Below are 14,724 nucleotides of genomic sequence, written 5' to 3'. Positions count from 1 at the left end.
ATTCAATTTGGGGAGGAAACAAACACTGTGACAAAACAACCAAAATGATGGAACCTCAAGCTACAAAGGGAGAATAGGAAGTAAAAGTGGACATGCTTCAGACAAACTTGTCTTTCATTTTTATTTATGAAACATCACACCCTCCAAAAAAAGAATGCATAAAACAGGTAAATGTGAATCAGACATGAACTTGTTGACCCCACTGAACGAGAAACGGCTCCAGAGTACCTGCACGCGTTAGAGCAGTCAAGACTGCTTTGCTACACTCACCTAATAATTCAATTCAAACTGCTACCCATACGATCATTTCTTTCTGAATAGAACAATAGACTGAATAGAACAACCTCAGAGTTCAGACTTGCATCCAGCTCTGTGAGCCTCATCCTGACATCATGGGCTGAGCTGTGGTTGGTGATCGGGATGGAGTGAGATGCAGGGAGTTGGAATAGTTTCTGATGCACCATGTGCTGGTGCACAATAACAGTTTGCGCTACACTTCAACACCATCATAAACCTCATTTCATTTTGAAAACTTGTGATACTTTGAAAAAAAAAAAATGGATGATTGGACTAGACAGACCAAAATAACTACGTCCACAGCAGGTGATTGTTAATGTGCATACCCAGATTAAAGAAGAGGATGAAAATGATGTGGATCACTTGGTAAGTCCTTCACAGTGAGCAGATCGACAGAATGCGTATGGAGATTTTGGAGCAACATGTTCGTGAGGCGTTGTCCAACACACTTGTATCTCATGGCTTTTTCTCAACTAATGGTAGTTGTAGGTACATTTGTTTAAATCATTTTGTCGTTTATGTTTTGGATTGTGTTGACTTTTAATTATTTAGTTACAATAACGCTTTTACTGTCAAACACTTTGTACATTTGTTAAAAAGATGCCATAAAATTAAGTTAATGGCACTAATGGATTACTGTACTTGGGGGAGAAATTAGAAAAGGCACAACTGGAGAAAAAAGAAAACCTGATGAATGCAAGGCCAATCAGAGAGCTCTGACTGACCCCATATTTAGCATGCTGAGTCGGCCGAGCAGTGACTGATGAGAAATGTCTGGAGTGATGTTGTCAGACACTGCTAATCCCAAACCCAGAAAATGTGACCTAGTGGAATGATTGTTGGTGTCAGACATGGTTGTTGAAGTATCTACTGATCTTGGTTTTTTGCCACAACAATCTCTGGAGCTCACAGAGAATGGTTTGAACCATGAAAAAGCAACTTCAATGAGTTCCAAACATTGTAAAGTATCTCTGAGCATGGCAACACTTCAGCAGAAGACCACAGCAGGTCCCAGTACTTGTCACAACAAGACATCATTTGTTTTGAGGTTTGAAGCACCATAGGCATTGTTGTGGCTTTGGTAGAACACACTCAAGATCTCTACCTTATGTTCAGATAGACAGAGAAATATTACTCAGTGTAGTGTTTGGTAATATCAGACTTTTTCTGGTTCCCTCTGCTCTAGGAAGCCTACTTGCTCACTTTACTATGAAAATGTATAATATTTCTTACAGCCACTGTGTCGATGTTGTTTTTAGTCACTATTGCATATAGAGGTTGAAGAGATACCTCATTACTTATACCCTTCACAATAACACACAGCGCTTGTTGTAGGAGATATTTGCATGATGGTACTGAAGTGCTAAATGGTTCAAATTGAAAACTCTGGCATTCTGACAACACAAATAACAGCTTGGAGCTCAGTGACAGTAAACTTCTTTTCACTGCTCTTTGGAAAGATCGTATGCATACAGTATGGGAGCAGGGTGTGAGGGGGAGACAGCAAAGCCTGGACGTTGGGAATCTGGCAGCTCGCTGGGTGCTTCAGTCGTTGATCAGAGCCAGGATCATGCTGGACAAACAGGGGAGGGAAAGATATATATTATATCAGAACTGACTATGCACAGCCACCTCTCTTATTCAGGCTGTAAGCTGATTGCTGAAGGCCTTGAACGTGACATAAACGTCAGTGTGTTTGTAGATGCTGTTGCTCTCACCTATACAAATAAATAAAGAAGCAGAGCAAGTGGTAACCCAGTTTAATCATGGCCTCCTTCATGTGGGACTTGAGCTGACCTCGGTTGTGGATCTCAGTGGGGTCAAACACGCCCATGTTTCCCATTGGAACCTTCACATACCTGCAGGAACAAGAAGGTTGATGTCAGGAGCCTTACTGCATCACCAGTGGATAGTAAGACACCAACTCTGTTATTACCCACTGAAGACATATGGATATCATCTTCAGACTACGTCATTTGTATATCGTTGTGTCAAAATATAAAATGACAATATATGTATAAACATATTTAAAAATAAAAAACAGTAGAGTAAAAGTCTTATGCTGCAGAAGCTACTTTTTGAAACCTTAACACAATAATTTAGTTGATAGAACAGGTATAATGTCTATTAGCTAATCCAGTGACCGAAGTACCAGAAACATCTAATATATAATGTAAAAGGTGGTCCTGCTCATTCATTTGCTTCCATTGGTCTAATTCTCTCTAAGATATTAACGGAATTCCTGCTGCAAGATAAACTGCATAGCTAAATATCTCGTCTCACAGAATATATTTGTGTATTTATATATCCTGTGGTGCTGGAATAGTGGCAGCAGTATGAGCATACCTATAAATGTTCCAGGCAGCTACAGGCAGGTTGAGGAGAAAGACAAACCAGTGCGTGGAGACCAACATCAGCATTGTGGAGAGACACTGACCAACCATCTCTGGAATTACCCACTGGAAACAGAATACCAAACAGATAAACATCAAATTAAAACGTCTCTCTGTAGCATCTGTATAAAAAAACATAAAAGTCAGCTTTAGCAATTGCGTAACTTTAAAACAAGTCAATAACAAATAAAAGAGTAGAATCTTTATCCTCTGATAATCCACACTAATTACTTACTTTGTTTAGCTTGGAGCAGCAGGCTCTAGCATTGATGTAGTCACATTCTAGATCAGACAGGGTGATAATCTGAGATTTAAGTCAAGGTGCCACAAACTGCTGGGAATCTAGTTAAATGAAGAAAATCTATTTTTCATGTCATTGTCCATTGTGTCCATCAGCGCCATTCAACTGGACACAAAAGACACATGACATACAAGATGTTGTACCGTGATGACTACAACAACTTTGCTCTGTACTGATTTATGGCAACTTGAAAGCATTGACCAGATCCAATTGAGAGTAAGTAACATCCTTGTAAAAATTGCAGAAAATGATATATGTTTACACTTTAGTTTTACACAGGACGACATAATCTAGTTCATCACTGTTCCGATCACTACTTTTGTATATTTGATTTACTCCATCGATGGTTTATTGCACTTAAAAAGCGAACCCCAATAAGAATTTGACATCAGAGTTGTACAATATTGACATGGTTATTAAGAGAAATGTTACTTTAAGCTAGTGGTACATTGGATAGGGAATTATTATGTTTAAAAAAACATCACGGCAAAATGGTCATGTGTTAGGGGCGTCGAAGTCGCCGTATCACTAACGACAGAGGGAACGTTAGCAAGCTACATGTTTGTTTTCATCTGTTTATTTAAAACGTCCCATGTAACTTCCCATTTTGTTTTAACGTTCCCAGTTATTCTGGGGTTCAAACTGCTTCTTCTTCTTAACCTAGTTTACGCTAGCCTGTCACTGACTCTGTAACGTTAACAAGGCGGCTAACCGGTTAGCTAGTTCGCGTTAATGTACTAAAATAAAAAAAGGAATTCATAGGAGCTTTCGGCCAGCGAACTGATTTGATCAATAAGTTCGATGTCCGTTAAAAATATATTTCCGAAAAGGATACAAAGTACACCGAGAGGAAAATAAGTGCACAGCAGTCCACAAGTGATAGAATGAACACTGCCGCCTCCATTTTTCTTTTTCCGTCAGTGATTTGTTTTCATTTCCGGCCAGTGACACATATTTGATCTCAGTACTGCCATCTAGCGGATTGGAATGGAACCGTTACCATCTAAACTGTAAAAGATGAATGACAATCATAGAAGAATATAAAAAGTTAGTAAATTAAACATAAAAAATAAAATAATACATATACAATACCATTAAGATCCCAGGCTAGCCCTTTGTTCTCCCTGTGTCAGCGTGTTTTCTATGCCCCTTCCATTAGTTCAGTTCCAGGTCTCTTTATAAATATTTGTATTGCTAACAGTGACATTCCCCTTTTTTGCTTCAGTATTTCTGAAGCATTTCCATTTGAGGTATTGGTGACTATTTTTCCACACATATTTGATGAATACACTTCTTTAGAGAACACATCCTTAACAAGGAATGGAGTGGAGCTGATGACAGCCCAACCTGCATCATGTCACTGAACTCACATTGGTGCCAAGATGGTGTTCAAACACACACCTCATGATTTACATTGGAGTAACTACAGACATTAAATGTTGTATTGTATTGTATTGTTGTATTGAAGGGCTCATATGTAAGACTTTCAACTTCGACTATAATAATTGAGATAGGGGGAAGAGGGTATGGCAGGGGTGTGAGGAGAGACTTTATTGCTTTGGGAATCACAGTATATATAAGTGCATCATATTTGGATTTGATGCACTTACAATAACTAGCCAAACTAATTATGTTAAGAATGTGGTTTGGAAACATGACATAACAATCCTTGTGATGAGGATCCATCCTGTCTCTCTTCTCCAATGACAGCAATCTCCAGTTTAAAACAAATGTTAAAGAACCGAGTGGAAGAATGTCATCAAAAAGATGATGTCAAACCTTTAATACAACTTTTAGTTTTGTTGTTGTTTAGCTTGTTGGCCTTGGAAACTGCCGTTCCAAGAATGAACTGTTACAAGTACTGATGAGGTCTGTGAGGGTTTTCACCTAACTGCACCCAGGGCATAGGACATCGACCTATCTCAGTCAAAAGAGACTGACTATAGATCTGACTGTGTGTGTAAATGGTTCACACAGACATGTTATTCCGGTAATCCACAATGTCATCTAGTAGCTGCTATATCGCCATAGTCAGTAAAAGCCTTTAGGGTTTGATCTACCCTCTGTTCCATCATCAAATCAATCACATAATATTTCCTATTAAAAAAAACCTGTAATTGTTGTTGTTGATAGTTAAGTTTTATTAATTGTATAGTCAATGCAAATACTATACACTGAAGTATGAAGTCTTAAAAGTGGTTAACAATGTGTTCGCAGATAATCATGTTGTGTTTGTGCAGTTTTTAAAAGGTGAGGTGTCCCATAATCATATTTTCACTCAGCTAAATTGTTGCTTGTGCACAACAATGAATATGATGCAAGCTGGTTCAGCAGAACAGGGACTCACGCTGCAGTCACTCATAAGGAAGTGGGCAGGGCTGCAGGGGAGAATATGAGAATAGTAAACTGTGAAGGAGGAAGCAAAAGGGAATTTTCTTTTAGCCTAATGACAATGCTGAAAAAGGAGAGTATCACTCTGCTGGAGGTGAAAACCGCAGTTAGACCAGTTAGAAGAGAGGAGCGAGGGGAAAAAGAGTTCAGACGCTAAACACAGACGGACAGCAGAGAAGACAATATGACCATGGTCACTTTTGTAATTTATTTGCACATAACACTTAACCTTATCATTCTGGAAACAGGACATGCTACGGAGAAGGATACCAGAGTTCTGGGAGCTACAGCTCCTGGAGATATCATCATCGGTGGAATCTTTCCCATTCATGAAGATGTAGACAAAGAGAACAACTCATTTGGCCCGCAACTACAGCCATGTGTCAGGTGAGATCATTTAACTCAATGCAATAAATAATAAACAGGCCATCTTTTTCACTTCACTTTTCATCTTATCTTAAGTAGAGAGTTTAGTCCTGTGAGTAACCAGGAGATAAAATCATAAGGTATCCAATATTCTTAAATGGTGAAAGAAGTTATCAAAGCACTCCAAATTTAATTAAATATGATATGTTTGTTTGTAAAATCATAATCTGCATATAACTATTACAAACCAATATACATGTAATATAAATGAGTACAATTACAACATTTCACTAAAAAAAGTAAAAGATTAATAGGATTTAGCATTCTAAAATGAGAATACTAGCTAAATTCCAACATCTTTCTTATATACAATACTTAACCAAAGGAAACTAGTGGTGATATTTCTCCACAGAACAAAATGAAATGTCATCTACAGTTGACTAATTATGATGAGAACATACTGAGGCACTTGGTATATAGACAGTATATTTTTAGTAACTTCATACAGAAAGTCTTGAAATGCAAATACTACTCCTCTCTCTTCCATCCTGTTTAGTATCAGTTTTCCAGTGTACCACATCGTTACTGTATTCATTATTTGATGATGACACTGCACTGTTCGCACAGGTTAGAAGAAAGAAGCCTGGTGAGGGTGCTGGCTATGATCAATGCTATAGAGATCATGAATGAATCCCCTCTGCTGGCTGATGTTAACATCACTCTGGGTTACCGCATTATGGACTCCTGCTCTGATGTCAGCACAGCTCTAAGAGCCACAGCAGACTTCACCCAGTGGACTGACTGCTACACCCGAAGCAACACTTATGGGCAGCCAGTCATGGCTGTTGTAGGGGCCTCCTTCTCGGAAATATCCATCGCCATTGCCAGGCAACTGACTCTCAAAATGATTCCTCAAGTAAGTACTGGGTAACATGAAAAGGCAGTAGAGTCAGGGAGGGTGCGGGTAGGAGTCCAGCGTTTGAATTTACGAAGAACTGAAATCACACCACAGATGAAGGAACATAACCAATTGCAGTCACTGAAGGTTGAAGTGAATTTGGGACAGTAAGCACAGCAATATCACATTTATTGTCTTATTGGAAGTGACCTGCACGTTAACATCATTGTACTATTGAGTGTACATTTATGGTATGTGTAGTGACCCTGTTGCCTATCAACAAAAGGTCACTATGGTTGCTTCCAGGTTTGGTCTTGACGCGTGCAATAAATAGATGCAATGTCCAGTTTTGAATTTGAAGTTATTTATTTGTAATATTGTAAGTCTTTTCAACACAAACCCAAATATATATTTCTTGTCCAAAACCCATTTGTCTTTTCACAAAAAATTAAAGAAATCAAACTGTTCGTTTGTCGGACACCGTCTAGTTTCGCACGGTCAAAAACGGTATGCTCCTGCCAGTCAAGCAACACCTGGCCTTCTTGTTCCTCTTGATTATATTGGGCTGTCTTAATTGACACCTGCCCTACGGCCCCCTAGTGGTGGGAGGTCCAACAAAACAAAAAAAATGGCTCTTACACACCGGCCCCTAATTGTGATAATTGAATTGAATTAAACATAATAATTATATCGATACAAATGTATCTTTATAAATCATCATTCAAAAATCATATTGGTGCAGTAGCTCTGAAAGGCCCTGCTGCATTCCAACCCTGGAATGCAGCAGGTGAGCTACCAGGGTGCTCCACTCACAATCTCTCTCTCTTTCTCTCTTTATTTAGTTAGATTAATATTTAGTGTTTCACTTTAATTATCTTATAAATAAATGTGTGTGGAATCTCCTGTCAAAACTCCAGATAATTGCTTTTTCTTTTAATTGTTTTTTTTTAACTGCCTTTCTTTTCTCCAGATCAGTTATTCATCAACTGCAGTTATTCTGAGTGATAAGAGCCGCTTCCCTGCATTTATGAGGACCATTCCTAATGATGAGCATCAGACAGCTGCCATGGTCAGTCTGCTCATCACCTATGGCTGGAACTGGGTGGGAGTAGTTACAACAGATGGAAATTACGGCCAATCAGCTCTTGACCACTTTGTGTCCCAGGCCTCTGAAAAGGGGATCTGTGTGGCCTTCAAATCAATCCTACCTCAATCTGTAACCAGTCACGATGTCTGCTCTGCTATCATGCAGACTGCCAGAACCATCTGCAAGAATCCCAAGGTACAGGTGATTGTGTCTTTTGCCAAGCCGACTCACATGATGCACCTTTACCAGGAGCTTAAGAATCAGACGCTGAGTGCAGGACAGAACATGGAGACAATGAGGAGAGTCTGGTTGGCCAGTGACAACTGGTCTTCTTCCAGCTCTGTGAAAGGAAACATAACTCTGGAGGACATTGGACACATTATGGGCTTCACTTTCAAAAGTGGAGACCTGTCGTCATTCAGTGAGTACTTGAGCAGACTGGAGGCAGCTGGACCTGACTACATAAGGAATAACACATTCCTGCAGGAGTTCTACATGCATCTAAATGCCAGTAAATATTCTGGAGAGACTGAGCTAGTGTCTGAAGCTGTGAACAGACTTAGAGAACATACTCATGCCGGCACTATCTTCAGTGTTGAGATGGCTGTGAGCGCCATCGCTCAAGCAGTGGTGTCTATCTGCAGGAGCAGAGACTGCAAAACACCGGGCAAAGTGCAACCCTGGGAGGTATTTGCATACATGAATGTGTGTGTTTGTGTGTGTATGCTCTTGTGTTGTATTTCTATGATGCACATGGATTAATGTGAGAGTGAGGATAAGGTTGAGATATCAGTTGAGGATTAGGTTTATACTTATACTCATATACGTAACAGGGTTGAGACAGTTGGCATTGGACATTAGTCTCTTTCACACACCTGTTGAGATATTGGAACAAGTGAAGCTGGGTGTGGTTATGAGGTGAAACAGGCATGTCTTTTTTTTTTATATCAGAGAGCGCAGAAAAACAAGGTTTTTCAGCAGGCTGTTAAGTTACTCTTCAAAGACATGAAGGAATGTTTTTGGCGGCACACATGCAATTGTCATTTACTTCTCTGTAATTTTATTGTTCCTTGTTTAATAATAATAATAATAATAATCCATTTAATTTATATAGCGCTTTTTATGGTACTCAAAGACACTTTACATGTTACATTCATACACCGTAGACGTAAACGAAAAATGTCTGCTGGGGAAAACTATTATGACACACACAGAGACGATAGATTGCTTTGATCCACTTGTGTATCAGAAATATTAGCACACAGACCTGAGCCCAGAGGCAACACAACAGGACCGGTCTGAGGGCGTGTCTCTGTCATAAGAAACCAGGTGGACCTGGGAAAACCTTTAGTGTTTACAAGCAAGATACACAAGGTTCAAACTGATTTTACTTTTTTATTCTCATTCCTTTGACCTCTTTGAGCAGCTACTTCTTGCTGTTTTTTGATGTAAATAAACCTTTTAGATTAATAATTAGGTAGACTGTTAAGGGAGTAATTCATTGATGATAAAATACTATACAGCACTTTGAGGGAAAGAACTAAGGAAGGGGAATGGATGCAATTAACTTATGGTCTTCTCAAGTATAGTCATGCATACAGTGAATGCACCCTGCAAATAGTGTGGTTTTATTGACTTGATAATGAAATGTTTCTTGTCCTGCAGGTGCTGAAAGCTCTGTGGATGGAGGAGTTTAAATTTAGAAAGAATAGCTATAAGTTTGACAGCAGAGGAGACATAAACCTGGGCTATGATGTGACAATGTGGAGGTCAGATGGAGGGAACATCTATGTTCATAATGTTGTGGCTGAGTATCACCCACACAGCAACAACTTCACCCACACCAACCACAGCTCCACCCAACAGCTCCAGGACCTGAAGGTCAGCCCTTATTCAGCTGTCATTTTGTGTACACACACGATCCACACACATTCTGCAGTGTGTGTTTATACAAAACATTAAGACCATTAAAGCTGACTTAGGCAATATTTAAAAATAGTATTTCAGTTTTAATATACAGTGTAACCAACAATAGGTTGTACAGAATGCAATACAATTAGAGAGAGAAATAAGCCACAAACAATGAAGTAATCTCACGGTGTCCCCCTGTTCTCCTCAGCAAATCATTTCGAAATGCTCCAATAGCTGCGTCCCTGGACAGTTCAAGAAAACAGCTGAAGGTCAACACACTTGTTGCTATGAGTGCATCAACTGTACTGCAAACTACTACTCTAATAACACAGGCAAGGCTGTCCCACACACATGCGCACCACACTACACACTACACTTGAATGACCCAAACACGTTTGAATGCCTTTATAGTCCCCAAGAGTCAGTAGAACCGTTGGAGCCTCTTGATGAGAGAAGAAACATATTAAAGATAAAACAATAAATCCAATTACCTTTGACTTCCAGTTTCCCTGGTTATTCTCATCCTCTCATTTCTCATATGATGCTTGTGTTAAAATGTGAGGTTCGCTGAAAGCATCCCTCCTTCATCCCTGCAGATATGGACCAATGTCTAAACTGTGACATAAACACAGAGTGGTCTCCTGATGGCAGCTCCAGCTGCATCCCCAAAGCCCTACTCTACTTCTCTTGGCAGGACGGCTTTGCTGTGGTGCTTCTAATCTTTTCTGCCCTGGGCATCCTCCTTGCTCTGCTGGTGTCAGCTCTGTTTCTACATCAGCGTGACACTCCTGTTGTTAAGGCTGCCGGAGGGCCACTGAGCCAGGTCATACTGTTCTCTCTGGTCATCAGTGACATAAGTGCCATGCTGTTTGTAGGCCGTCCTAACAGTTTCCAGTGTAAGGCTCGACAGGTACTGTTTGGCATCAGCTTCACTCTGTGTGTCTCCTGCATCCTGGTCAAGACCCTGCAGATCCTGCTTGCCTTCCAGGTGGACCCTGAGATGCAGGAAGTTCTGCGGAGGCTCTACCAGCCTTACATCATCGTCAGCATCTGTGTGGCCGTACAGGCAGCTACTTGCCTTTGCTGGCTGCTGCTAAAAAGCCCATTTAATCATGTCATCAGGCATCCAACCACTCTGCTGGAGGACTGTCATGAGGGCTCATATTTGGCCTTTGGGGTGATGTTGGGCTACATAGCTGTGTTGGCATTAGTGTGTTTCATCTGCGCCTTCAAAGGACGTAAATTGCCACAGCAGTACAACGAGGCAAAGTTCATCACCTTCAGCATGCTGCTCTACCTCATCTCCTGGCTGCTTTTTGTTCCTGTCTACGTCACCACTTCAGGAGTGTACCTGCCGGCTGTGGAGATGGTGGTCATTCTCATCTCCAACTACGGCATCCTCAGCTGTCATTTCTTCCCAAAGTGCTATATAATCCTTTTTAAGAAGGAACACAACACCAAGAGTGCTTTCAGGAAGAATCTGTATGAATACTCAAGAAAAAACACAGACTCTGTGTCTGTGGTAACAAACTGCGGAGAAGGGAATAGCTGCACCAGTTTTCCCACAGGCTCAATCAAACACTGCCTCAGAAGAAGCACTAGCATATAAACTGCCATTATTGAAAAAGGGGTTATTAGAAATTATTAATATTGAAAAGATTATATATTTACAAGATCTGAGCCTCCATTTCTGTGTATTCCAAAGAATGTAAGATGTATTTTCTTCTAATGTTCCATTTGTCCTGGGTCCTGGGTCCTTGCCCCTGCTTCCTGCATCCAGCCTCTGGCCTGGACCTTGCCTCCTTCTTTGTACCTCCTGCCTCAAAGGCCGACCTCATTGGTCTGGCCTCTTTTGCGATGGCTCATGCCTGGTGGGTCTTTATATTATATCAATTTGCTGTAGCCGTCTTTAACAATGTGTATGACGTGTCTCCTAACTAAACAACTCATAAAACAATGTTGTTGTCGTTGTGAAAAGAGCCTGGGGATTTCCTACCTGTGTGACAAGGAATCAAATTGTGGTTGTTGTTTACTGTATTATTTGTTAAATTTGATGTGATTACCGTCAATACAATAGAGTATATTTCATAAATACAATGTAATGGGGGTCGGCTGTAACTCATGGGGATGAGTGGTCGTTCTGTACCCGGTTCGATCCCCGCTTTCCCCACAGTTCATGTTGAAGTGTCCTTGAGCAAAACACTGAACCCCCCACTGCAGCCCACTACTGCTCCTTAATAACTAAGGATGGGTCAAATACATCCATCCATTTTCAATACCGCTTATCCTCATTAGGGTCGCGGGGGCGCTGGAGCCTATCCCAGCTGACATAGGGCGAAGGCAGGGGACACCCTGGACAGGCCGCCAGTCCATCGAGGGCACATGTAGGGACATACAACCATTCACTCTCACATTCACACCTATGGGCAATTTAGAGATCAATTAACCTGCAGCATGTCTTTGGACTGTGGGAGGAAGCCGGAGAGCCCGGAGAGAACCCACGCTGCCACGGGGAGAACATGCAAACTCCACACAGAAGGACCGCTCCGACCGGGAATTGAACCCGCGGCCCTCTTGCTGTGAGGCGACAGTGCTAGCCACTACACCACCGTGCAGCCCCGGGTCAAATACAGAGAAGAATAAATAAAAGTGTACATTTCTTTCTTAATGATGAAATAAGATGAAACTAGGGCTGGACCACATTTTACGATTGAGGTTGCGTGCAGCCTGTGGGCAAATATGGATTGAGGTTGTGTTCTAAAAAAACATGTGTGTGGTGGCTGGGGCGTGGTTATGCTCAGCTGCGGAGGGGTGTGGGGGAGTGGTTCAGGGAACAGGTGCCAGGAATAGGCCTAATTGCCCTCAGCTGCAGGGAATCAAGGCCTGAGTGTCTCTGCCCTATATATGGGGCATACAGGGAGAGAGAGAGGGAGGAGCAGAGGCACAGTCAAGAGAGTAATAAAGTATATTATGAATCATATCCCTGTTTGTGCTTCATCCTTTGGTGCTGGGGGAAGAAACCTGCATGTGACAGTGTATAACTTGTTACATTGTGAGATTTGGAATTTATTACAGCTTCTTTCAATAAAGTTTGATTATTGGCTTGAAAACTTGAACACTGCGTTTCTCCCTCATGTGAGAGAGAGTGGAGTGAGAGAGGGGACAATTGCACTCAATAAGTTATTAATAATAATTTGAATGTCAATGTTATGGGTGGAGCTTCAAACTTGGACTACATCAGTTGTTGAAACATATTTTGCGCTCTCAAAGTAAACCTTTCAAAAAATCAGCTGTTTGTATCATTTACTGTCTATGAGTGAGTGAGCTTCCCACACAGAGCATACATTTAAGGATTATCATAATGATTGTGTCATCCAAATAAACTTAAAGTACCAAAAGTAAAGTATTCTTTATAGAGAATGGCCCATTTCAAAATCTTAATTCTTAATTATTCAGTGTAGTTCACTCAGGTAAACATATGAGAACTTCTGTCAGCCAATTTCTACCCAGGTTCGGTATTCTTCGAGCCCTGAGCAGGGTCCTCCAATGCGTGTGCTGGACGATGCCCTCAGATGAGTGTCAGGCAATGTCTGAAGCAGAAATCCCTCCTCGATGTGTCATTCCTCCTACCAGTTGCTCAATGACATCATTCTTTATCACATCTTGGCTTCACCAGGATCTCTTCACTAGAATAAGAGGAACTTGATTACTTCTTATAACGCAAAGAGTATTTAGCAAAGTTAAGGATTTCAGCTGAAAGGCCGATGCTTAGAGGCATCAGATTCACTAGCCGTTCCCTTTCTTAAAACATACTCTATGCACAATCATCTGCAAACCAAGTTAACGCACACACACATAATTAACATTACATATTTCCTTATGGTTATTAAATCACAATACACAAATGCAAAATCAGCTCTTAGGTCATACTTGTTTTTTTATATACGCTCTGTATGCCTTGGCCTGCTCTTATAGTCCAGTATATATTCCTTTCACTCAGGCAAGCTCTTCTGGGATCTCAACTCTATCTCAACACTTCTTGATGTTTTTGTATTGATTTCTGATGTACTCAATTATTGATTCCTGCAATAGCAATCTTCTCCTAGAGGTGTTGTTAACTAGTTGATTGTGCAGCAGTTAGACCACCGCAGAGAACCGCAGTTTTAAGAAACTCACACGCTCACATTTTTGTTACAGTTACTACATTGAATATGATGCAAAACACATTCCCTGTATAATGGAAAAAAAAACTCATATATATATATATATATATATATATATATATATATCTTGTGTATATATATATATATATATATATATATATATATTTATCTCTCTCGCTATAGAAATATATACATATATATATATATATATATATATATATATATATATATATATATATATATATATATATATATATATAAACAGCCTCAGGTGCCTTATGTGCTGCTCGTGATTTTGTTTCATCCTCCGCACTGAAAATCCCCTCCAAGACCATTATTTGATGACTGCAGGCAGAAGAAGAGCTCAACAGAAACTTGAGGATTGTAAACTCCTACCTGTTCCGAGTAATTGGATATAAGTGAGCTGACATTCCACAGTTGTGTAATCTATTGTCACTGATTCTCAAGCATATAATTAAATTTAACAATAAACAAAAGTGTAGAGCGAGCAGGACAGCAGAGGTAAAATGTTTATGGCAGGAGTTTCCATGTTTTCCATTCTGTTGTTTGATTTACCAGGAAAAAGAACCCAGACTGTGTTTATTCATGTGCAAATTGTAACCTAAAGTGTACATTTCCTGCCACTAAAAAACTTCACTGATAACCTTTTCCTCTGCTCTGATTGCCAACACCTGTCTGGCCTAAGCACAGCCACTGTCTCTCTCTCTTTCTTGTTAAAGTAAAAACAAGATTCCAAACTGAGGCATGTCAATCAGATTCATACTTTGTCCTATATAGAGGAAACATACTTTCAGAGTCTGTACAAAATCCCTAACAAAACTGGGCCCCGCCTTGTGCACATCGGGGGTATTGGCTGGAGGCTGGGTGACGGCAGTGCATTTCCGTGACCATTGGCT

At 40.5% G+C, this 14,724-nt stretch overlaps 2 protein-coding genes across 2 annotated transcripts; one reads left to right on the top strand and one right to left on the bottom strand.

The window, feature by feature from the left end:
• Positions 1–96: 96 nt before the first annotated feature.
• On the bottom strand, positions 97–3,940 carry cnih4 (cornichon family AMPA receptor auxiliary protein 4). The gene is made up of 5 exons (XM_034529168.1): positions 3,827–3,940; positions 2,926–2,994; positions 2,644–2,756; positions 2,016–2,156; positions 97–1,870 (listed from the first exon to the last, which is right to left on the bottom strand). Exons 1-5 carry the CDS (start codon positions 3,893–3,895, stop codon positions 1,843–1,845), a joined length of 420 nt encoding a protein of 139 aa, XP_034385059.1. The 5' UTR covers positions 3,896–3,940; the 3' UTR covers positions 97–1,842.
• A 1,470-nt stretch (positions 3,941–5,410) lies between these two features.
• Positions 5,411–11,510, top strand: gprc6a (G protein-coupled receptor, class C, group 6, member A). The gene is made up of 6 exons (XM_034528936.1): positions 5,411–5,769; positions 6,376–6,664; positions 7,617–8,420; positions 9,399–9,614; positions 9,853–9,976; positions 10,241–11,510. The coding sequence occupies exons 1-6, from the start codon at positions 5,567–5,569 to the stop codon at positions 11,251–11,253; spliced, it is 2,649 nt and encodes an 882-aa protein (XP_034384827.1). The 5' UTR covers positions 5,411–5,566; the 3' UTR covers positions 11,254–11,510.
• Positions 11,511–14,724: the final 3,214 nt, after the last annotated feature.

Source organism: Cyclopterus lumpus, chromosome 25 (genome assembly GCF_009769545.1).
Source record: "Cyclopterus lumpus isolate fCycLum1 chromosome 25, fCycLum1.pri, whole genome shotgun sequence".
NCBI classification, from domain to species: Eukaryota; Metazoa; Chordata; class Actinopteri; order Perciformes; family Cyclopteridae; genus Cyclopterus; species Cyclopterus lumpus.
The sequence above is the reverse complement of the archived record's forward strand: the minus strand, read 5'-3'. Positions and strand labels throughout refer to the sequence as shown.

Bases quoted from the DNA above. Each gene is read 5' to 3' on its own strand.
- cnih4 (XM_034529168.1), bottom strand. From the start codon at position 3,895: ATGGAGGCGGCAGTGTTCATTCTATCACTTGTGGACTGCTGTGCACTT. The intron at 2,995-3,826 runs GTATCCTTTTCG...CTTAAATCTCAG, and splicing joins TTTTCCTCTCGGTGTACTTT to ATTATCACCCTGTCTGATCT. The intron at 2,757-2,925 runs GTAAGTAATTAG...TTCTGTTTCCAG, and splicing joins GCTGCTCCAAGCTAAACAAA to TGGGTAATTCCAGAGATGGT.
- gprc6a (XM_034528936.1), top strand. From the start codon at position 5,567: ATGACCATGGTCACTTTTGTAATTTATTTGCACATAACACTTAACCTT. The intron at 5,770-6,375 runs GTGAGATCATTT...CTGTTCGCACAG, and splicing joins CAACTACAGCCATGTGTCAG to GTTAGAAGAAAGAAGCCTGG. The intron at 9,615-9,852 runs GTCAGCCCTTAT...TGTTCTCCTCAG, and splicing joins AACAGCTCCAGGACCTGAAG to CAAATCATTTCGAAATGCTC.